Raw genomic sequence first — 24,445 nt, forward strand, 5'->3', positions numbered from 1 at the left:
GAATTCCCATTCAGCTCACGATATATTTAATAGTACGATAAAAAAAAGACAAAAACAAGCAAACAATAAAAAAAAAACACAAAGGGGTAATTTATTGCCCCTGATGTTTCACACGCCTGTCTTTAAAAAAAAAAAAATGCCTTGGAGTGAATTGCACCAAATTAAATAAAAGGCACAAATGTGTTAAAAAGAGCAGTACGTTTTGGGGTGTTATAAAGTCAGAGGATGACATTCACATTGCAGGAGTGGTTTTGCATCGAAATGTAAACTAATTTTTGGACTCAATAAAGTAGGAGACCATGAACTTTCCCAACATACCCCACATACGGAACGTTTTCTCAGCTCTCTAGAGCACAGGAAAAAGTCACAAGTGTCCCTGATCCAGCAGTACTATTCAGCATTTGTGGACCTGCCCTGGGAGGTCGGGGTATGTCTCGTCTTCAGTTGTATTTGTGTCCTCAGAATGGAAGTTTTTATTTTATGCATAGCCAATGCCCTAACCTAACCCTGTCCGTTATATGTGCCCATACAGAAATATTGCTCCAAGCGATGATGCCCCCCATGCACTATAGCCCCCACACACAGTATGATATCCACACAACTCCTCACACACAGTATGATGGCCAATAATACATAGTGGGGGAATAATATCATGTGTCGGGAATTCTACTGTGGGGCCATCACAAAGTGTTTAGGGAGGATCATACTGAGTGTTGGCGGCTGTGTTTTTGGCGGGTGGACAACATACTATATGTGGGGGCTGTGGGTGCTTATATTGTGTGTGTGGGGCATCTTACTGTGTGTGGGGCTCTTCTGCAAGGGCACCATACTATGTATGGGGGAATTCTACTGTGTGGTGGAAGCTAGGGGACCATTAAAGTGTGTGGTGTTGGATGTGGGGGATATCATACTGTGTATGTTTGGGGGAGTGGACAACATACTATGCGTGGGGCTGTGGGTGCATTATACTGTGTGTGTTGGGGGAGGGCATCGTATTATGTATAGTGGGTATGTACTGTGGGGGCATCATACTGTGTGTGTGTGGTTCTATTATGAGGGCACCATACTATGTATGGAGTAATTCTACTTTGGGGCATCATAAAGTGTGACGGGAGCTATGGGGGCATCATAAAGAATGTGGGGAGGTATGGGGGCATCACACTGTGTGATGGCTACTGTGGGGATGTGTGAATGTCATACTATGTGTGGGGGATGTCATACTCTGTGTGGGGGTCTGTAGGTGCATCATACAATGTGTGGTGGAATGTAGTGTGGGGACTTCATACTGCGTGTGGGGAAATATACCATGGGGGCATCATATGTGTGTGAGGGCATTATTCTGTGTGTGTGGGGGGGGGATACTACTGTGGGGACACTTCAGCTATTTCAGGCATTCCCATTAACAATGAGTGAAGCAGCAGTGCCGTGATTGACCACCACTCCATTCACATGGGGCTCTTTGGATCAATGGGGGTCCCAGCAGTTGGATTCCCAGGAAACAGAAAGTGATTCCCTATCCCATTGATATCCCATTGATAGGGGATAACTTCTAAATCTGTAGGAGCCTGAGATTGCTACCTCATTTCACCTTATGACACACCCTAGGGAATCTGAAAATGTTTTTATTCCTTACAATCAGTGTAATAACTCCGTTAGATTACTACTCTTAGTATTCTTATTTGCAGTCTTGCTGGATTCCAGTAACGCGGAGATTAAAGTTTTTCATTGGGAGCAAACACGGTCTTTCAGTTTTGAAGCAAGTAGTATTATGTGACCTTGATTACACAACGCATACCACGGAGAAGACACCCTATTAAAAGCTAATATTTGGCAATGCTTTGGACTTGTCCAAACCTGCAGTGGCAAAGCTTTGCACGAGAAGAACGGTTCTTCTGAGGTATCCTGTGGGCAGGACAGCCGCCGCTAGGAAAAGAGTACGATGGCAGTATTAGGTTATCCTAAAGGGAATATTACTAGTTACATCAAGCACAGAGCGATGTGAGAGGTCGTCTGTCGTGGTGGCCGTCCCATTCTCACTACGTAACGCCATGCTACAATAAAGCCTCGTTAGTGACGAGTCTAGGTATATTGCAATGTAAACTTTGCATATAAGTGATTTTGATATTTGCCATTTTTAATAAATTAAGTCTCTTGGAAGGTCGATCAGAATCACCCAGGTTGTATATTTTGGGTATAATGCGCATTCACACGATTTCTTATGCTGCAAATATGTCACTCTATCGGAGATCCTTCTTTCAGCTTTAATATTGGTGTGGTATACTTTATAAAAAAAATTAAATCATGGAGGGGCTAAAAGTTTTTTTAGTGAAGAAATAGATATTTTATGCTTGACTACAATTTTAGTTAAAGGGTTTGTCTCATCATTGTTCTTCAGGAGCATGCCGCTCCATGACCTCCCTACTTCCTGCTTGCCGGCCGGGGGAGCATTACGCTCCTGATTGACAGTTTTACTAGTGGCATCGCCGCCCTGCTGGTCTTAATGGTGAGCTCTCTGATCCTGCAAGCAGAGGCAGCGACAGAGGAGTGCGGGGCAGCGTTGCCAACCTGACTTTTAATTTTTTTTCCAGACGGCTTATCCAACAATCACGGACAGACAATATTTTTTTTATGGACACATTGGAAAACTATAATAACTCATTGATTATAAGTGATCCATGTCTGCAGCCCATAATTCTGATATGAAGACATCTGCTGCGTTCACTGTAAAATGATTATAATTACAGTCAAAATAATCTGTATAAGCCTAAAAAAAGTCACGGATGCCTTCATTTTTTATTTAACGGACAGCATAAAGTGGTGCCTTATTTTTGCGGACTGTCCTGGAATTTCTGGATGGTTGGCAATCCTGGTGCAGATCAAGTAATCCAGCGAGTATCAGGGCAGTGCTTACAAGCTCTATAGAACAGAGCTTGTAAGTTCTACACTCCTTCCCTAGGAGACTGGCTACTGCTGATAAACTGCAGAGATGGTCGGTAGCCCAGGCAATGAGCATTAAATAATGAAATTAAAAATGTTTCTACAATTTAGAAGAGTTTCTTGTTTTTAGAATCATTTAGCAATTTTAACAATCATAAAAAGAAGAACCCTAAAACTTGTCCTGATAAAGTGTTCCGAGTGCCTTAAAAGAGCCAATGAAGTGGTAGAGTAGGGTCCCTGAATTAGAGCCATGCTTTAAGACCTAAAATGGCAAACGTAGAGACTCCAAGGTGAGCGCACAGGTATTGGCAGCACGTAGTACTAAATTTCCCCTCTAGTGGTCACTGCAGTGATGAAAACTCAGTAGCTTCCTTGGATAAACCGATCATTATACCGGGCAATCATATTAAAGGGGTTGCCTGTGATGAAATATTTCATTTAAATACAGTTTCAACCTGCATTTTTTAATCTTTCCAGGAGTACTGGACAGTTTTCTGTAAGTTCTGAAATTTTGCAGTGAGAGAAAGTGTGTGGTATTCTTAGCCATTAAAATGAATGATTTTTTATAACTGGCATAGAGCAGAAAGGGTCTAGATTTATAAAGTATCTGTAAGGGTCCTATTACATAGACTCAGGCGCATTAGCATAACTTGTAGCTTGTGGGCCCCAATACAAAATCTCCAACAGGGCCCCCAGCTTTAGCTGTTCTTTAATAGTATTCTTCTTCTCATATGGGTCAAAGGGACCTTTTAGACCCCCAGGCTCCAGTGCCCAGGTTGACCGCAACCACATGTATCCACTATACTTATGCCCCTGCTCAGATAAACATTTCAGATGATCCAAAACTTCATAAATCCCTTTAAGTGAATGGACGGATCATGGAAGTTTTATTTTTGAGTTATGAATATTTGATTTGTAGAAAGGCAGGAAAAGTTGATTTGCTATTCGTGTATGGGGGGAAAGGAGGTGGTGAGCAAATTCATCCCAGCAGAGAAATAGTACAGAAAAAATAGATTACTTTCTTAGCAATTTTGCCGTTCTCACCCTGCTGCTCGCCTGCTGTTGGACGTTAGGGTTCCCCTGTAACGCTAATGGACTGGTGGATGCTAGGGTTCCCCTGTAATGCTAATGGACTGGTGGATGCTAGGGTTCCCCTGTAACGCTAATGGACTGGTGGACACTAGGATTCCCCTGTTATGCTAATGGACTGGTGGAAGCTAGGATTCGCCTGTAATGCTAATAGACTGGTGGAAGCTAGGGTTCCCCTGTAACGCTAATAGATTGGTGGATGCTAGGGTTCCGCTGTAATGCTAATGGACTGGTGGAAGCTAGGATACACATGTAATGCTAATGGACTGGTGGATGCTAGGATTCCCCTGTAATGCTAATGGACTGGTGGATGCTAGGGTTCCCCTGTAACGCTAATGGAATGGTGGACGCTAGGGTTCCCCTGTCACGCTAATGCACTAGTGGATGTTAGGGTTCCCCTGTAACGCTAATGCACTGGTAGACACTAGGGATCCCCTGTAACGCTAATGGACTGGTGGATGTTAGGGTTCCTCTGTAACGCTAATGCACTGCTGGATGCTAGAGTTCCCCTGTAATGCTAATGGACGCTAGGGTTCCCCTGTAACGCTAATGCACTGGTAGATGCTAGGGTTCCCCTGTAACCCTAATGCACTGGTAGACGGTAGGGATCCCCTGTAATGCTAATGCATTGGAGGATGTTAGGGTTCCCCTGTAGTGCTAATGCACTGGTGGATGCTAGGGTTCCCCTGTAACGCTAATGCACTGGTAGACGGTATGGATCCCCTGTCATGCTGATGGACTGATGCAGCCATTCATAAAGAATCGTCATGTTTGCTTCCAGGGCATGTGTCAGTCACTAGAGTTGGGCGGCATCAATTCATCGAGACTCGGACGTCACATCGGTAATCTGTAGCTACTGGAGAGAGAGAGAGAGATTATAACTGATGGCATCCATGGCTCCTCGCCTGGTCAGCCGGCCTGGAGCGACATCCCCGTTGAGGCATGGCGTACATGTTATATTAGCCGGCTAATCAACGGAAGAGCCATGTAAGAGGTGGTCCTCAGGACTCCCAACTAGTGGTCACAGTTCACTCTTGTGACCAATAGATCGGGACCTGTGAATCGATTTTGCACCAACTCTAATGGTCACACAGGTGAATGGCTCATTGCAGTGCCATTATTAGCATCAAGGTGGAAGTAAACAATGAAAGTTTCCAATGAATAAATACATGCAGAGATCTCGAAAGTCTTGTAAAATTCATGCAAAGAATAATCTTTATTTGCTAAAACAGAAATATCCCATTAAATCTGGACTGGATGGCAAAGAGTTAAACATATCATGAAAAGGAAAATGTTCAAGATTATAACCAAACAGAGCGGAAAAAACTTAACAGCCCAATGGTCGGTTTGATTCAGAATGAAGCATTGATAATTGATTGAGCTGAAATGTTGACCAAGTTCAGAATTGTGCAGGAAGTTGGCACAATACAAGTCATGCCATTGTCCAGGGTAGACGAGATCCTAGACGCTCATTACTTGTCTGTTCTTTGGCAGGAGCGCAGCTGCCAGTCGGCTTCATGCTTCATACTAATTGGTCAGAAAATATGAGTAAATGACTGTAATGACATAATTCGTGCACAATAGCGCTCGGCAAAAGGGTTTTCTATAAGCTTCGTGAGTTAAAGAAAAACTTGGAATTTCTATTGTGTTTTCAAGCAATTTTAGAAATTTTCAAGCTAATTCTTCTATTGAAACCGTTTAATGAGAAAATCTACCACAACTATGGCTGAAAAAAATAGAGCACCAGACTTGCTTTAAATATTCCATAAATATGTATTATTTTTACTTGGTCTAAATACAGCTTTTCTCCTTAATCCGGCGATGTTTTTATTTTCTTCCTGCTCCTCTCCATTCCTGAGATCTTGCGCCCTTTTCCCTCTACATAAATCTAGTATTTTTATCCAACTAGGCGTGTTCCAGAAAAGATAGGGACCACTCCTACTTGGCTAGCAAGACTAGATTTACATAAAAAGAAGAAAGGACCACATCTCACGGATGTAGAGGCTCAGGAAAAAAAAAGAAACACATCTCCAGATTCAGGAGAACATATTTATTTATTTATATTTATGGCAAGTGACAGGTCCTTTTTCACTATAATTCATCCCCAATCCCAAGCACTGAGGTCGTGGTATTTTTCGAAGTGTCTTTTTACACTCGTGGAAACAGGGGGACTTATTTATGGAAAACGGATCACACAAACATGTGAAGAACATACAAGTTTCTTGATCCTTAGTTGAGTTTGAACCCAGTGTCCAAGTCCTACAAGACATTAGTGCTAACCATTGACCACCATGACCACTCTGCCATGTAACGCAGAGCACAACTTTACTACTATTCTTATATTTGAGAGTTCTTATAAAATTTCTTAAATTGAGGTCTTTGTTTTACAGGTTTTTGGGGATACAGACCACGTGCGCATGATATCAGAAGGTTCGGATTGTCGATGCAAATGCATCATGAGACCCTTAAGTAAAGAGGCCTGTGCCCGTATTAAAGAAGGCAACATGCGGGTGGAGGATTATTATACAGTGGAAACAGTCAGCTCAGGGTCTGATTGCAAGTGTTCGTGCACTGCTCCACCATCATCTCTTAATCCTTGTGAAAATGAATGGAAAATGGAGAAAATGAAGAAACAGGCTCCTGAGTTATTTAAGGTATATATTATCATTGTCTCTATGTCCACCACCTATGTGGCTACTATGGGGATATTGGAGAGGGGAATCCTGTTATCTTAGATACAAATTAGTATAAAGCTGGGCAGTTTCCTCAAATCCCTTTCTGTCTAACAAGATATGTAGCTGCTGGAGAGCAGCCCTGAGAGCCGCCTCTTAACTGATGGAATCCATGGCTCCTCGCTTGAATAGCTGGTCTGATGTGACATCCTCATTGAGGCATAGCGTACATGTGATATTAGACGGATACTCAAAGGAAGAGCCAGGTAAGAGGTGGTCCTCAGGACTGGGCCGGGCTACAGCTGAAGGCATCCTAAGTCCTCCTGTCCTAGGATAAGGGTCCGGTTGGAATTAACCCTATTGTCATGGTCCCTCTATCCTCTATGTCCTCACCTCCATGTTTCACTTCATTTTTATAATGCGAAAAGAAGAAATCAGTATAAGGCCAACATCATGATAAAAAATTGGGACACAACTGCTCAATATTTGACTTACGGTATTTAGATTTTATGGGTTACATTACATATTACCTTATTATCTAACTTTCTTAGAGATAAGGAATAAATGTAATACTTAAAATAATGAGAAATCTCTATGGTATCAATAAGTCATAGAATGGACGAGGAACCTCTGGATACCGCCCTGCCGAGGTAGGGAGGGTTGCAATCATCCATGTTTCCATTTTCCGACAGTGAGAAATTCATCAATTACGGCCTGTATGTGATGTCTATGAAAACTGTATAGAGCTGCAATCACCGAAAGGACCCTAATGACCTCCATTTTTCACATACTTGTTTGTGAAGGAAACTTGGAAAGAATAGTCGACAACCTGAGTTGAGAGTCTTGAATGTAATGAAGTCAATGCTAAGCAGGCATGGAATACATTGTATTTACAGTGAATAACCTATGAACAAGGATATGTTCCACCAATGGGTTTAGGTCTTCAGAGTGTACAAAGTCTATTGAGATTACCTACAGAAAAATACTAGGCAAATATTTTCCTGTTACCCATGTGCACGAGGAGGTTTCATGTGTATGGAGGCCTAAAATTCTCTCTCCTACATAAGAAGACACCAGTATAGTTGTTGCTTTTCAAGTCGCGGGGATCAGTCCATTGGCTACGTCAGTAATCTGTGACCATCGGACTGGAATGCGGAGTACTGCCTCCTACCTCCTGACACTTTTTTTTTATTAGCCGGCCCAAAATGATATCATATGTGGCTCACACCGCAACAATGACATTACACCAGGCTGGCTAACTGAAAGATGAGTGGAGATGACGTCAGCACTCCCATCCAACAGCCACCGATTACTAACATGGACCAGATTTTTGCGAATTGACTGGCGCCAACTCTAGTTACCAGTAATATAAGTAGCACTTGATAAGTGAGAGTCCCTGTTATAGATTTTGACGAGGAGCCCAGGAACGGCAAAGTATAGTCGCCACCATTTCAATGATGTTCATCGCACTTCTATAACAAATTTTTCAACTATCCTGGAATGTTTAGGAGCTCCCAAAAAATTGGCGGCCTACTGGGCTCCTAGAAGGATTAGCAAATCTCCCTGGTGCCGACACACTCTCATAAGTCAGCATTTCTGGAAAGTTTCCTTCGCGTGGATCCTCCTTCATTAGACAGGACATCCAAAGACACATCCATGGGACAGACAATGGGGTGGGAAAAAGAGGTCATGGTCTCGAAGATATTTTTATGGTTATATGCTTTGTGCAACTCAGACACTAGTCTCTTGGATATCAACTTATGAAAGTTGCAAAAGTGTGCTCTATGGTATATTGATTTACATGCCATGCATCGTCTGGGAAAATGGTGTGTAAATAGGAGAGCAGTAATAGTGACTATTATTGGTTGTCGCTTAGAATAAGATACCTAGATATTCTCGAAATAGTGAAGTAGATTATTAAGACTTTACACAAGAATGCAACTCCAAGGTGCTTTCAGATTTTAGTAGAAAATGATTTTAGACATTGCTTTTGCACTCCTACTGTTATACAAAATGGAAAATGCTAATCAATAGCAGCTCCAGGCGTTGTTTGCGGAAAATGACATGTATGTTTTTACCAGCTAAATATATCCTATCACAGGAAGTCATGGGAAAGTGCTTGGGCTGTGGGATGGTCGGTTTATCCCAGGAAAATGAAAAATTTATATTTTCTGCGAAAACTCCCTGAGGCTTCCCCTATTATATGTTTTAATACATTGAGCCAGGACTCCAAACACTACATTCATTTGTTTAATGGACACTGGGTCTAATTTATAGACGAGTAAAAAACATACAATCTCAATTTAGCGTTCCCATCGTGTCTCTTCCTTTCTAGATCTACTGAAAATAAAATAACCTTTCCTGGATGATGACCTCAAAATGGTGGCCACTTTTTTCCAGATACTTTGCTGGACTTTACTATATTGGTGGCTGAAAAAACACATGATGAGCGACCCAACTTCTTTGTGTGGTCAAAGGACTACAACAAGTTTGACAAACATTTGCCTCCATTCTTGTGTGCCTGTTGTTACATAATGTAGACTCACTGGGAGAGGTAGATCCTCTAAGCCCAAGGTCCGGGTGGGCACATGGACATGAAGCGTCGGTGCAGAAAGTGGATGAGGCACGCAGGATATGGATGGCAGACATGAGACCATTAACAATGGTACTGAAGGCAGGCAGATTGCAGAGTTACTTAAAACCTCAAACAGTTTGCAGAGTTACTGAAGATTTCAGAGTTATTAGAAGACGCAGGCAGACTGGAGACTCAACGACTAGAAGCCGCATGCAGAAAGGAGGTGTTATGGAGACTGCAGATACGTAGCAGTCAAAACTCTGGAGCAATAAAAAAGTCCAAATACCGTGGAAGCTGCAGGCAGCCAGGAGACGTCCTGAAAACCATCAGGAATGCATCAAAAGTCCTACAAGTAGGACAGGTAGCAGATAGAACTCCAGAAGAACTAAAAGTCTGAAAGGCAGATAGGAGACTTCCAGGAGGTCTAGCCAATTAGCAATGGTACTCAAAGCTGCAGAGATGTAACTCAGGGACTGGAAATCACAGGTGTTTTAGAGACTGGATGGGAAATGCGCACAGAAAAGCTAAAAGTCATACTTGTCTTGGGGAGCCTTATATAGACCTAGTGTTATGATAGTGTAGTAACTCACTCAGGAAAATAGGTAGCACACTAAAAACTGCAACTAATCCTGATGGTTCCTGTACAGACTAGAGATCCAGACCCCACAGTCCCTAGAGGTTCCTGCGTGAGCTGAGTTAGCCCTAACCACAGAATAGATGACGGGAACTTGGACCCATGCTGCCTGAAAGGCTGTCAAGTGCTTCATGTTCCTATTAACGAACCGGAGGGCAGAGCAGAGTACAAATTACCTATAGAAGAATAGAAAGAGATCCCAGAGTGGGTAAAACAAACCACAAAATACAAAATAAAGGATTGCATACATGCTGTTAGAAAATATGAAGAAACAGAAGATAGGTGCCAGGTAAAAGAACATAAACAGCAAAGAGATAAACCCTAGCTGGAATTTCACTGACTGGTTTAAACTATAGCAGTATGGCTGATCAAATAAGACTATCACCAGCAGGAAATACCAGCAAGGGGAAAGTATATAAAACTACACTCGACAAGTGATAGGGCAGACATATGAGTAACCTCTTACCCTAAAAAGACTGAAGCAAGGATAACAGTAACTAAACACCCAGAGAAAAGGTGTATTTGCTGTAGCTCGGCGGACAAAGAAGCCAACCACAAATCTCAGACTCAAGGGTTTGAACACAGACGCATTGCACCTAGGAAATAAACACATGGGGTATGCTGGGCTACTTGCAAAGCCTGACCTGGAGCATAAGAAGGAGGAGCAAAGTGGGGTGAAGGAAGCAAAGTATGGATCTGAGACAGGTGTGTAACACCTGTTTTCCCCATCATTACTGGCCAAAAACAGGTTTGGACCCTGCAAGGAGAAAACTAAAACCTCAGCTAGGCATCCATGATCTGTTCTTGTTTTGAGCTAAATAATATATTAAGAGAAGACGTATGAAACATCCACGTCTGAATTCGCTACCCCTGCTTCTGCATTGCTGTGCAGTGACACACTTTCCTTTTGGGCGATGCAGGTCAACAATGCATCAGTTCTGTTTAATATTCTGGGACTTGTGGAGCTGTCCAGGCAGCGTGTTTGGGTTTAATTCCTGAAACTAGTTTTCTAATTAACTCCTTTCTGAAAGCTATGGATGAGGCATCATACTATTTACACCCATAGCTCCCTGTCTCCAATTGCCAGTTATAAATTCTACTTATCCTGGTTCTCTCCTCTTACTTTGCTTTTGCTCAGCTAGTTTGCTTCCTGCTACTGACCTCAGTTTGTGTTTTGACTATTTTACTGTCTGATGACTTTGTTCCTATCCTGACCTCTTGCTACTGACCAGGCTTTCTGACTATGTTCTGCCAGCTGGCTTTATTGGCCAGCAGCAACTCCGTGTACACATCCTATTCCATAAGTCCAGATCCTTTTATAGAGGTTAAAATTTGAAGGCCAAGGCACCCACTGTCATTTGCTAGATGACGTGGCTAGCATATAGCCTGTCTGTCAAAAAAAATTAAGTGCTGCCAATCTCCGAATAATAATTAGAAAACCATGTATCATTTCCTATACACTTCACAAATACTTGCTACTGAGAGCAGCTTTAGGGCTGATACCCTCTTTCCAACGATGTGTCACTATGCTGTTTGTTGCAGTTTCAATAAAATCAGTGCTTTATCAGCCGGAGATTATCACTACAGGACTATGACGCTGGTCACTACTCATGAACAAGCTGTGAAGCAGTCTAGTGAAATGTTCTGGGGTCAGGTAACAAGAGAGCACATAGTAAACAAAAGGTAAAAAAAAAGGCGTAGTCAGCTAACGGTCCGAGGTCAGAATACAAGGAAGATAGCGGATTAGAGCAAATGGGCTAGGCAAGTGGATGGTCAGAATGAGGTCCAAGGTCAGGCAGTAATCGATCAACAGAGCACAGGAATACAAGGCAAATGCTATGATTGGCAGAGATCTGGGGCTGACAGCTTAGCTAAGTAGCTGGGTAATCATTTAGAACAGGGAACACCTGAAGGAAGCTCAGCACCTTACAATATCAGATGGGACGGCTGAACTGTCATTCAAAGTACTGACGGATAAGCCCCTTCACTAGATTGGTTGACTGAGCTGTCACTCACAGCGTCCAAGACACTGAGCAGAGGAATGGTAACGAGGACTACGTGTCTTGTGCCATGTAATCCTCCTGCCCTGTATAACCCCCCTCACCACTGATTGGTAGCTCTCTGCCTATGCACAATGTATACAGAAGCTTCCAATCAGTGGTGTGGGCGGGGTTATACAGAGCTCAGCATTCAGAGAACGGCTTGATCTGCAGCAGAAAAAACACGGATTTTATCAACATGACATCAAGCAGTCCTATAAGTGACACATCACTTGAATCAGGGTCTCCTCCCCTACATCATGCTGCTCTCAGATTACATAGAAAAAAACCCTTAGGTTTTTGTTATCATGATATGACTGCCATCCAGTGAAACCCATCCCCCACTGGATTATTTTCTACACTTTTCTTTATACTCTAATGACATCACTTGGAATATTAGTAATTGCTGTTATAGTTTGGGGCAGTGGCGTAGGAAGGGGGGGGCGGGCCGCCCCGGGCGGCACAATGCCGGGGCGGCACAATGCCGGGGGCGGGTCGACCCAGAGAGGAGGAGGAGGAAGAAAAAAAAAAAAGAGAGACGCGGGCCCTTTAAATCTTCGGGCGGCGCCGACTGCCGCCACGACTAGGCCCCCCCCCCCGATACCAGTGCTGGCATTGGGCCCCCCGTTCTAATACTCACCTCTCCTGGTTCCTGCGGCAGCTGCAGCATCTTCGGCGCCCTCTGACTCTGCGACGTCTCATGGCAGAGGGTGCGATGACGTCATCACTGCGCGCTCAGCCTCTCTGTCCTGAGCGTTGCAGAGCCGGAGAGACGCTGAGTGCACCGGACCTGCGCTGGGAACGGGAGAGGTAAGGATTTTACTTTTTTTTTTTCTTTATGTCTGACTCAGACACACTGGGGGCAATGCTGGACATTGGGGGCAATGCTGGACACTGGGGCAGATTGCTGGACACACTGGGGGCAATGCTGGACACTGGGGGCAATGCTGGACACTGGGGCAGATTGCTGGACACACTGGGGCAGATTGCTGGACACTGGGGCAGATTGCTGGACACTGGGGCAGATTGCTGGACACACTGGGGGCAATGCTAGACACTGGGGCAGATTGCTGGACACACTGGGGGCAATGCTGGACACTGGGGCAGATTGCTGGACACACTGGGGCAGATTGCTGGACACTGGGGCAGATTGCTGGACACTGGGGCAGATTGCTGGACACACTGGGGGCAATGCTAGACACTGGGGCAGATTGCTGGACACACTGGGGGCAATGCTGGACACTGGGGCAGATTGCTGGACACACTGGGGCAATGCTGGACACTGCGCCTGTGCGGCCACCCGGCTTGTGATTCCCAGCCCCGCACTCTGCATAATGCATAACACACTGCGGGGCTGGGATTACCAAGGTGGGTGGCCGCACAGGCACAGTCTGCAAGCCTGGCTGTGACGTCAGACGGCCAGAGCTCTCTGCGCCTGCACCAAACAGCGATACACCGCGCAGGTGCCTGATTTCATGGGTAAACAGCGGTGCCCGGCGTTGAGTGACGGCAATGGGGGGGGGGGCAAACTCGGGAACAGCCCCGGGCAGCAAAAGCTCTAGCTACGCCAGTGGTTTGGGGTATGAAGTCTGGCATCTCAGAAACAAAATGTTGTTCTCCTGTGAACCCAACCACTTTATCCCCACAGCTATTAGAAGTTTTATGTCTTTGTCAATAAACTACTAAAGATAACTTAACAATTAAGATAATGGAATAAGCAATAAGGATGATTGCATCTCTCCATTAAGCTTCCAGTATTTATTGATCTACCATTCAAGCAAATGCGCAGTGTTTCCATTAACGGATCAATATGTCACTGAATTGTTACGGACTCTGATGTATTTGCAATATTATTTACTGACAGTTGCAAATGTGCGGCTCATTCCCTGTGCCATCTACTCAGGGAATGAAAACAAACATCCAGTAAGTTGCTATCCTGACAAACAATTCATAGTCTTGGGAACCGATTGCCCTATAGCATTAATTATTCAATCCTTCAATCCTTATGCTTCTCAAATCTAATGTATACATTGATATTGATTGGATTTGCTTAGATCGAAAAAAAGGTTGCAAAGAAAAGAATCAGCTTTTTTTTTCCCGTAGAAACACTGCCACCCTTACTCTGTGGCCAAGCCTGGTACTGCGTCCTATCTTCATTTAAGTGAATTAGCTATAATACCTGACTTGGCCAATGCATTAAAGAGGCACTGTTTTTCTTTGCTTGGCCAAGATGCAAAGATAGTGACGATACTGTAGGCAATATCCTGAGTCTTAGCACATAAATGAATTTCTCCGAATAGTAATAACCATCCAATGTTTGGACTCTACAAAGAACTCTTTGAAATCAAAGTGTGGCAAATGTCACAAGCTCTCACTAAATGTTGCGAAATGGAAAATATTCCTTTTTTACATTTTCATATCTGATAATTGGCAGAGCTGGAACTTATGATGGGACTGAAAAGAAAGACGTTAGTTGGATGACCCCCGAGGTCAATAAAAAAAAAAGCTCAAAAACCAAAGTGTTTCTATATTGGATGTTTTCTTCATCAGTGCGTACAAGATTTTTTAAATAGAGCTTGTAAGTACTGATCTAAAACTTGATGGATCTCTGGAGTAAGTGACAGTTTCACAGTTCGGATCATGCCTCTGGGACGACCTGTCAATCATACGCAGAGCACCGCCCCCTGGCAAACAGAAGCTGGGGAAGGGGAGTGGTGCATTCCAAAAAATTGAACTTTTTATCAAAATTTAAAGCAAATGGTCCTAGTAAAAGAAGAGCGCTTGTGCACTCAGCCTTATGGCAACAGTTAGAAAGTGCTACATGAGGCTACATGCAATGGTCGTATTACAATATGTAGAGAATACTGTGTACTGGTTCAAGCACACAGCCATAGAAAGTACGTATATTGGGGTTTATGCACAGACGCTGGTTTTACTCGATCCATGTTTATGGACAGTGCTCAAATCAGAAGACCCTGCCCGACTCCCAGATCTTTTGACCTGAGCTAACCACTTCATATATACCTATGGGGCAATTATTTAGGGTCAGGAGAGTTGGCGGTCAGGCTTGGTCTTCTAAGGCCTCATTCAGATGAGTGTCTAACCGATCTGAGTACATTACGTATGCAAAACAGACAGCATACGAATAGCACACTGACCATTACATGCAGGCCTGGACTGGCCCACAGGGGAGCAGGGGAATCCTCCGGTGGGCCACCACACTCTTATATTGTATGAGCAGTACTTAGCACTATATATTTCAATCACTATGTATAGACAAAGGCAGCATCATATTAATTTAATAATCTACCCAGCTCATTATTATATAAATTTGTGATTGAGGAAAATGTCACATTTGCATGTAGCTGAAAAGTGGGGCCCCAGAGTTGGTTACCAGTGAGCCTTTGGCACCCCAGTCCGACCATAATTACAAGTCAATGTTGTAATTCACATGAACATTTTTACATTTGGACTGATAGTCGGCGTATATAAAATCGCTGCATGCGCTACTGTGATCCGTATTACAGGTCAATGGGTGGGTAAAAAGTGGATCCCATGCACATTACTATCCTTATGCGATGCGTTTTGCTCGGATCCATTACAGATATTAATATGGGAAAATATATTTGGTCAATTATTAAATGTTCCATGTAAAAAACGGATCCCATTCAGATGTCATACAGATGTGAAAAATGGACATACGACCGAAAAACCTGTTCTATTCCAGATGAAAAATGGTGGATTTTGCACACACTCATCTGAACCTGGACTAGTCCTGGCTCATACTGTCCCCCTATGTGCCTGTAATTGTAGCACATAGAGGTACACTCAGGTATTCTCTCCCCTAGAAGCATTGCTCTATCATGTGGAATTGCAGGGCAGCATGTGACAATGCACAGACTCATAGCTGGGCCGTGAGCACGAGACCAAAGCATAATTAATGTGTTTTTCATCATATTTAATGTATTCACACTCCACTCTTTTACCATTACTTAATGCCAGAGCAGGGATGATGGATAAATATGATTAACACTGTCTGGGGTTTTGTCTTCCTTTCTCAGCTGCAGTCTATGGTCGACCTCCTGGAAGGAACCCTGTACAGCATGGACCTGATGAAAGTGCATTCCTACATCAATAAAGTGGTGGCCCAGATGAACACTCTGGAGGAGGTAGATTAGTAGCTTCTGTGTGATTTCTACATAACTGCTGATCCGATGTGGATCATATGGGTACGTTCAGGCTTGGACTGGCACACGGGAGAACAGGAAAATCCTCCGGTGGGCCGCTGAGCAGGAGAATCCTCCGGTGGGCCGCTGAGCAGGAGAATCCTCCGGTGGGCCGCTGTGCAGGAGAATCCTCCGGTGGGCTGCTGTGCAGGAGAATCCTCTGGTGAGCCGCTGAGCAGGAGAAGCCTCCGGTGGGCTGCTGTGCAGGAGAATCCTCCAGTGGGCCGCTGTGCAGGAGAATCCTCCGGTGGGCCGCTGTGCAGGAGAATCCTCCGGTGGGCAGCTGTGCAGGAGAATCCTCCGGTGGGCCGCTGTGCAGGAGAATCCTCCGGTGGGCCGCTGAGCAGGAGAATCCTCCGGTGGGCCACTGAGCAGGAGAATCCTCCGGTGGGCCGCTGTGCAGGAGAACCCTCCGATGGGCCGCTGTGCAGGAGAATCCTCCGGTGGGCAGCTGTGCAGGAGAATCCTCCGGTGGGCCACTGTGTAGGAGAATCCTCCGGTGGGCCATCACCTCTTATATGAGCAGTACTTGAATCACTGTGAACAGACAAAGTAGGCATCTTATACATTTATCAATCTGCCCAGTTCATTGTTATTTATATTTGTGATTGAGGATAATGTCACATTTGCATCTAGCTAATAAGTGTGGCCCTGGAGTTGGTGACCGGTGGGCCCTTGGCAGCTCAGTCCAACACTGGGCAAGTTATGTCGGCTGTATACCATGAGTAACAGATATTTTTCACAGTTTAGTAGAAGTCACTGTTGCAGTGTTCTGCTCCTCACTGTGTGTCTTTTACAGTTTACTAAGAAATACTGTTTTTATTTTGCTTTTGGTTACTTAAAGACGTAGTCACCATGTGCAAGAATTGTTGAAACCCTTTCTCCACCTTTTTAAACAAACTTTAAGGGCAGGAATAGCAGCACAGGTGGTGAACATACTTTAGACAATACGGTCAAGCTACAAAGCTCCGAAAAAGTGATCTCCCGTTAAACAAATTCACAGTTTTTAATAAGCAGTATTATATTTAAAAAAAAAAATCTTTTAAAAATTTAATTTTCCAATTTTTTTTTCAAAAATTTGACTTATTGTGAATCGATTTGCCTTGAATCACATGTACCTGAATTGCCCTGAAAAAGACGTCCATGACACTGTGACGCTCCTCTGAGTATGGCATTTGTTGTATTTTTAAAATCCGCCATACTGTTCCAGAGATCTGGGTCTTTTTATTTAGTGCTAATAATTATGAATTTTATCTGGGGGGGCGTGGCTCTCAGAGAAAGAATGCAAAGTGACACGCCCCCGAGGATCCTGTCAGCCACACCCCATGGTAAAGACTATAAGGATTAGCACTAAATAAGACAGGCCCGTATCTCTGGAACCGTATGGCGGATTTGAAAAAAATAAAAAATGTATTACTCAGGGGAGCAGTGGGAATAAAAATAAGAAACAAAACTGGCCATTTTTTAACCCATGACTTATCTGCTTTAAAGTTGTTTTTGGTGTTTATTTTGGAGTAGAATAGGTTCCACAATAAAAAATGCGTGTGAACATGTCCTTAGATTGTAAAAATTCATTAAGATACCTCAACAGGTTTACTGTACCTGCATTACTATACAGTATTACATATAATTTAATACAAAATGACTACATATATACAAGGGTAGTGGACTGGTAAAATATACAGATGTTCTCTATTATGATTTTTTGTAATAAAGATGCGAAATAAATAATTCTTCAAACAATTTGAAAACAAAAATGTAATAAAAAGTCCAGTATTTGCCTAATGCAGATTGTCATTCCTCTGGACACATGGAGTCCACATGGTAAACGCAAACAGTATGGTAAAGACTCCATGTCCTTCTAGTGTGGAGGTCACACTTCAGTGAGAATCCTATAATTAAGGAGGAAGATAAGGCATAAGATGAACGTATCAGGTTAGGTGTTACTTCTGGTAAAAAGCCAAAGGTATGAACTGGGATATAAACTGGTGTGCATGCAGCGTGTAAGCTCACGTTCACGCTTGGCCACTGAACAGAAAAAAAAAACAAAGACAGAAACATAATGATTAAATACCCTGCAGTAAATAGATAAACAGCATAGTGCATGAAAATAATATACGGTACTTAGTTAACATGTTTTTTTTATAAAAAAAATGAGAAAGCCATCTCGCCACTCCACGGTGACCATAACTGGGACAGTCCTAACTCTAATATTAAAATATTAAAAATGTTACTTCCGTCATAAAACCTTCTTTTTCCCAATTCCAGACAATCAAAACAAACCTAACCCGAGAAAATGACTTCATGAAGGAAAGTGTTGTGAACCTCTCTAACCAGATGAAGAAGTATGATAACTATTCTGACATTATGATGAGTATCAAGAAGGAGATTTCCAACCTGGGATACCAACTGCTTCAAAAAGACGCCCCAGAAAATAAAGTCCAGGTAATTATAAAGAGAGTGGTGGGCAGCAACATCGGGGTCCTTCAACAAAGGGCATTATTTGTATGGAGTTGGTATTTCTTCAATTTCTTTGTGTAGATTATGTCCCACAATCCAAAAGAGATAAATATGGGGGTCACTATATAAGTAACATAAATACTATAAAAGTGCAACCGTCATTTTATTTTTTATTTCATAAACCAATAGTACACATGAAAATAAGCAACTCTGTAATGTATTAAATTACGGAAATTTGCTTCTTTCTCCTTTTGGACATATTTTTCATTTTGATAATTCTCAATTCACAGATAAAATCTCTGAGAATACAGATTTTCTCAATACTGAGATTGGAGATGACACTTGGTGCTCATAAAGTTCTATGTAGAATTGTAACTGTCATATTGGGAGAACTTGCAGGAGAATGTCTGTGTCGGCCACTAGTTCCTCCCCTCCATAGAATTTTAAAAGCACCAACTGTCATCTCATATTTCAGTAATGGGAAAATCTGTCTGCACTGAATACAAATTATACCCTGAACTGAGAGTGAAAGATCAGTCCAGGAGGAGAAAGAAGAATATTTATCTGATAAGATGTCTTACATATTTGCTTATTGTTAAGTGTACTATGGATTTATAAGCTAAAAAATTACAATTATGGGTGCTCTTTAAGTGCATTTAATGTGTATGGACTATTAGGGGGTCAAAGAGGATATTTCCTTCTGTTTTATACTATTACACTGATTCTGGAACAGTTTTTCTTTTTCTTCTGTGCCCTTCCGTTCCAAAGTTATGCCCCCCCCAGAAATGGTGCAAATTTTCGCTTCAAGCAACTGGGCGTGTACCACAGAACTTCTCTATGGGCGGGGCCATTTTTTGATTGGCCAGCATCAGAAGAGAAAAAGGAAACACCCACAGAGAAGTTCCATGACTTACGCCCATTTGAAGGAAAAATTTGCATCTTTATTTCTATGGAGCCTAACTTTGGAACAGAGGGGCACAGGAGAAAAAGAAAAACTGTTCCAGAATCAGAGGAGCAAGGACAATTGGATGAGGGACTCAGTTTAAATTTAGAAAATCCAGTGAAAGATCCTCCTTCAAGGGGGATTTCCATCTTAGATATTTATACATATCCACAAGATATACCAAAAATGTCTGATAGATGTGGTCCTCTTTATCACAATCCCAGCTGTTAAGTCAGATAACGACCACCATACCGGTTGGAGATTAAATGGAAAGATTGCTGCCCATGTCCACAGCTCTCTCCATTAACTTTTATGGAAGTTGTGGAAAAAGCCAAGCACACTTTTCCATAACTCCCATGGAAGTGAATGGACAGAAAATATCCACCTCCTTTTTCATTCTTTGCCTAGATGCAGCAGCCTGACCAACCTTTTCTGAAGATAGGTCTGTGTCCAATAGATGGAAAGAACATCTATGTCTTGTGGATATGCCATAATTGTCTAAAATGGAAACACCATACTGAGATTAAGGCATCATGCACATGGGAACACTGTATGCTAACAAACCGTTCGTATTTCCCCCCAAAAGCCATATATCCAGGGGAAAATATCTCATTATATGGCTTCCAATGAAAAATACCACTGTGATGCATACCACACTATGTTCCTAAAGGCTTCAATGGGTATCAAAGTACAAATCCGTCAAACTCGGAACCTGTGTGGGGCTATAATGTTAGGTAATTAGAAGGAACTATACTTCCGATGTAAATTATTTATAGAGTAACCATTAGTTGTATACCCTATAAATTCCCCATTTACAGTCTAGTTTTCTTGCCGCAGGACACAGCAGGAGCCAAAGTAAAAGACGTTAAATTCACAAACAATAAGAAGAATTCTGGGGAGAAGTCTTCATCTAAGGTCTCGAAGGAGAAACCACAAAAATCAGAGAAGCCTAAGAAAGATAACAGCAGACCAAAACTAGTCTTATCTCAGCCTACAACAAGACCTAGATCTCCTGTCCATCAACAGCCGGTGGTCATACGAGGAGTCACCTACTACAAAGCTACAAGGTCTGAAGAGATAGACACTCTTCCAAGCAATAGAGGTATTTAGAGCCCAGCTTTCTTATTTTGCTAAGGTTATTATGATTATTTTGTGAACATATGGACTCTGGAGCAGTGAAAACGGGTTCTGTGCAGTGACAGATCACACATCTCTGGCATCTCATGGATGAAGTTGAGTTTGGTGAATGCCAGTAAAACGTTACCCTCCTGAATGTATTGTGCCACCGTAAAGTTTGGCGGAGGAGCGATAATGCTATAGGCTTGTTTTTCAGGGGTCACTCTCAACCGCTTTTTCCTAGTGAAGGGAAATTTTAGTGCCTCAACATACAAGACATCAGGGTCTGACCTCGTAAATGCTCTTCTGGATGAAGGAACATAGATTCCTGTAGACACCTCCAAAATCGTGAAGAAAGAATAGTGGTAACTCTTACCAGCTGCAAAGTGGTGACCAACTCCATATTATTGTCAATGGATATAAAATGGGAGGTGATAAAGGCTCCTGTAGGTGTATTGTGATGTCCCAATACTTTTTCCATATAGTGTATCTGGTCGTAAGCCCAAATGGTCGAATATCTGAATCTTTCTCTTGGTCATAGGGCCACTAACTGTCACCTAGATCTCCCTACTACTTGTCACACAAATTCATCAGTTTATTCTGGCTTTTGCTATGTTGCGGGATCTTTAAAAAATCTGATAGTTTCTAGAAAGCATTTAATCCTTTGTGTATATTTAATCATTTCACCACCGGGTCTTCTTCTCCAGTTTTTCTACTGTTTTGGTTATTGGCAATGGATGAGTCTTACTTTACTTTCCAAGGTTTGATGTCTGAAACTATAATACAGGGGTGGTTGATGGATTGCACAGAGATGTACAAGTTACTTCCAAGCCATTGGCAGTCATTTATAGTTAGACTCGAAATATTAGAAATGTCATGTGTAAAACAGAGGGCGTTTATGTGCACAACTCATTAATGATAACCTCCATTGTGATTATTCAGGGGGCGGTAGTTCTTCAAATTCCCAGATGTTTTTTTTCCAGAACTGTGGTCAGCTGCTTGGAGCAGTTTCCTATGTACCATCTATTGTCTGTCTGTGGTCTATCTCGTGTGAGATCCTGATGGAAAATAGTCTGACGCCTCTACTGTATGCTGACCGCGGGTGGGTGAGATGCATAAAGATTACAGAGAAGGAAGAGTTGGATGTGCAAGAATCATTAACCTGTTAAGCAGCTATCTGGAAGTTGAGGATTTAAGTTTTTAGAGTTGAGCGACTACATTCACAGGGCCATGGTCTAGTGACCAGGTCCATATTACGTGACCACTGCCTTTTTCCTGATGGCAGCCCCAGCTCCTCTTTCGATTAGCATGATGGCACAACATTGTGTGTGTACAACAGCGTCAGGTAGGAGGTTCCTAGGTCTTCCGACCAGCGACCATGGAATACAGACGTGCCCACTGGACTAAGGCTGCTCATTTTTAGAAGTTACAAGACTTGTGTTGAAACATATTCTTCCAACATCTTCTGTTCTTTGATTCTAAAATCCAATCTTGGTCTAAAGTTCCCTTCATTTAACAACTATATTGGGATAAACAGTGCTATAGGTCTGACCTTATGTTCGATGTTTTTTTAGGTTTTTTTTTCTTAAACTACAGTACAGACCAAAAGTTTGAACACACCTTCTCATTGAGAGATTTTCCTGTATTTCCATGATTATGAAAATTGTACATTCACACTGAAGGCATCAAAACTATGAATTAACACATGTGGAATTATATACTTAACAAAAAAGTGTGAAACAACTGAGATTATGTCTTATATTCTAGGTTCTTCAAAGTAGCCACCTTTTGCTTTGATGACTGCTTTGCACACTCTTGGAATTCTCTTGATGAGCTTCAAGAGGTAGTCACAGGGAATGGTCTTCCAACAATCTTGAAGGAGTTCCCAGAGATGCTTAGCACTTGTTGGCCCTTTTGCCTTCACTCTGCGGTCCAGCTCACCCCAAACCATCTCGATTGGGTTCAAGTCTGGTGACTGTGGAGGCCAGGTCATCTGGCGTAGCACCCCATCACTCTCCTTCTTGGTCAAATAGCCCTTACACAGCCTGGAGGTGTGTTTGGGGTCATTGTCCTGTTGAAAAATAAATGATGGTCCAACTAAACGCAAACCGGATGGAATAGCATGCCGCTTCAAGATGCTGTGGTAGCCATGCTGGTTCAGTATGCCTTCAATTTTGAATAAATCCCCAACAGTGTCACCAGCAAAGCACCCCCACACCATCATACCTCCTCCTCCATGCTTCACGGTGGGAATCAGGCATGTAGAGTCCATCCGTTCACCTTTTCTGCGTCGCACAAAGACACAGTGGTTGGAACCAAAGATCTGAAATTTGGACTCATCAGACCAAAGCACTTATTTCCACTGGTCTAATGTCCATTCCTTGTTTTCTTTAGCACAAACAAGTCTCTTCTGCTTGTTGCCTGTCCTTAGCAGTGGTTTCCTAGCAGCTATTTTACCATGAAGGCCTGCTGCACAAAGTCTCCTCTTAACAGTTATTATAAAACATATACCGTATTTTTCGGACTATAAGACGCACCGGACCATAAGGCGCACCCCAAATTTGGGGTGAAAATTGCAGAAAAAAAGATTTTTTTATAAGATGGGGGTCCATCTTATTGTCTGAATTTACAGTATCTTACCTGAGGGCTGGCGGTGGCAGAGCAGGGTCACAGCAGGCATGGTGTCGGCAGAGGTGGGGTGATGTGGTACGGCGTGCACCTGAGCAGGGTCCCTTCCTGCTTAGGTGGGCGACGCCACGGCCTGGTGTCCATGGGAGGGTTGCAGCAGTGGTTACCGGCAGAGGAGCTGGGATGAGGAGGTGCTGGGATGAGGAGGTCCTGGGATGAGGAGGTCCTGGGATGAGGAGGTCCTGGGATGAGGAGGTCCTGGGATGAGGAGGTGCTGGGATGAGGAGGTCCTGGGATGAGGAGGTCCTGGGATGAGGAGGTGCAGTGAGAAGTATGGCATCAGAGGGGTCCCTTTCCCCGGTGAGGTGACGCAGCAGCCCGGTAAGCAGCAGAGCCGGATGAATACTGTTGTTAGCGGTGGTGGCGGCCATCTTCCCGAGGCCGCGGGTGCGCAGATGAAGCGCTCTGCTTCCCGGGGCTTCAGGAAAATGGCCGCAGGATGCCGCGCATGCGCAGATGGAGATCGCGGCGGCCATTTTCCTGAAGCCACGAACTTCAGGAAAATGGCCGCCGCGATCCCCATCTGCGCACGCGCGGCATCCCGTGGCCATTTTCCTGAAGCCCCGGGAAGCAGAGCGCTCCATCTGCGCACGCGCGGCCTCCGGAAGATGGCCGCCACCACCACTAACAACAGGATTCACCCGGCTCTGCTGCTTACCGCGCTGCTGCATCACCTCACCGGGGAAAGGGACCCCGCTCACTGCGCCTCATCCCCGCACGTCTGCCGCCGCACGTCTGCCGCCGCACCTCTGCCACCACACCTCTGCCACCGTACCTCTGCCGCCACGGTAAGCCTGCATTGCGACTATTAGACGCACCCCCCATTTCCCCCCCTTTTTTTGGGGGGAAAAAGTGCGTCTTGTAGTCCGAAAAATACGGTAGATCTTTCTATAGAAAACCATATTTAGAATCAAAGAGTGTTTCTAGACCACAATATAAAAACAATAAATATATTAATTCAACAAATATAAACCATACAAAAATAGAATAAATTGGTGCCTCAGACCAAGCAAAAAGAGAGGCCAGCATAAAGCATAATATAAGGGGACAAAAAAGTTGCTATACA

The 24,445-nt window shown here is 43.5% G+C and overlaps 1 protein-coding gene across 1 annotated transcript in view; it reads left to right on the forward strand.

Moving 5' to 3' along the window:
* Positions 1–24,445, forward strand: part of OLFML2A (olfactomedin like 2A) — a 118,788-nt gene that overhangs the window by 47,906 nt on the left and 46,437 nt on the right. The window contains exons 2-5 of the mRNA XM_077283564.1: positions 6,417–6,680; positions 16,008–16,115; positions 18,441–18,617; positions 20,413–20,677. Of these exons, the coding sequence (XP_077139679.1) occupies positions 6,417–6,680; positions 16,008–16,115; positions 18,441–18,617; positions 20,413–20,677 (814 nt within the window). The remainder of the gene's footprint in view (positions 1–6,416; positions 6,681–16,007; positions 16,116–18,440; positions 18,618–20,412; positions 20,678–24,445) is intronic.

The sequence above is a fragment of the Ranitomeya variabilis genome, chromosome 2 (genome assembly GCF_051348905.1).
Source record: "Ranitomeya variabilis isolate aRanVar5 chromosome 2, aRanVar5.hap1, whole genome shotgun sequence".
Taxonomy (NCBI): domain Eukaryota; kingdom Metazoa; phylum Chordata; class Amphibia; order Anura; family Dendrobatidae; genus Ranitomeya; species Ranitomeya variabilis.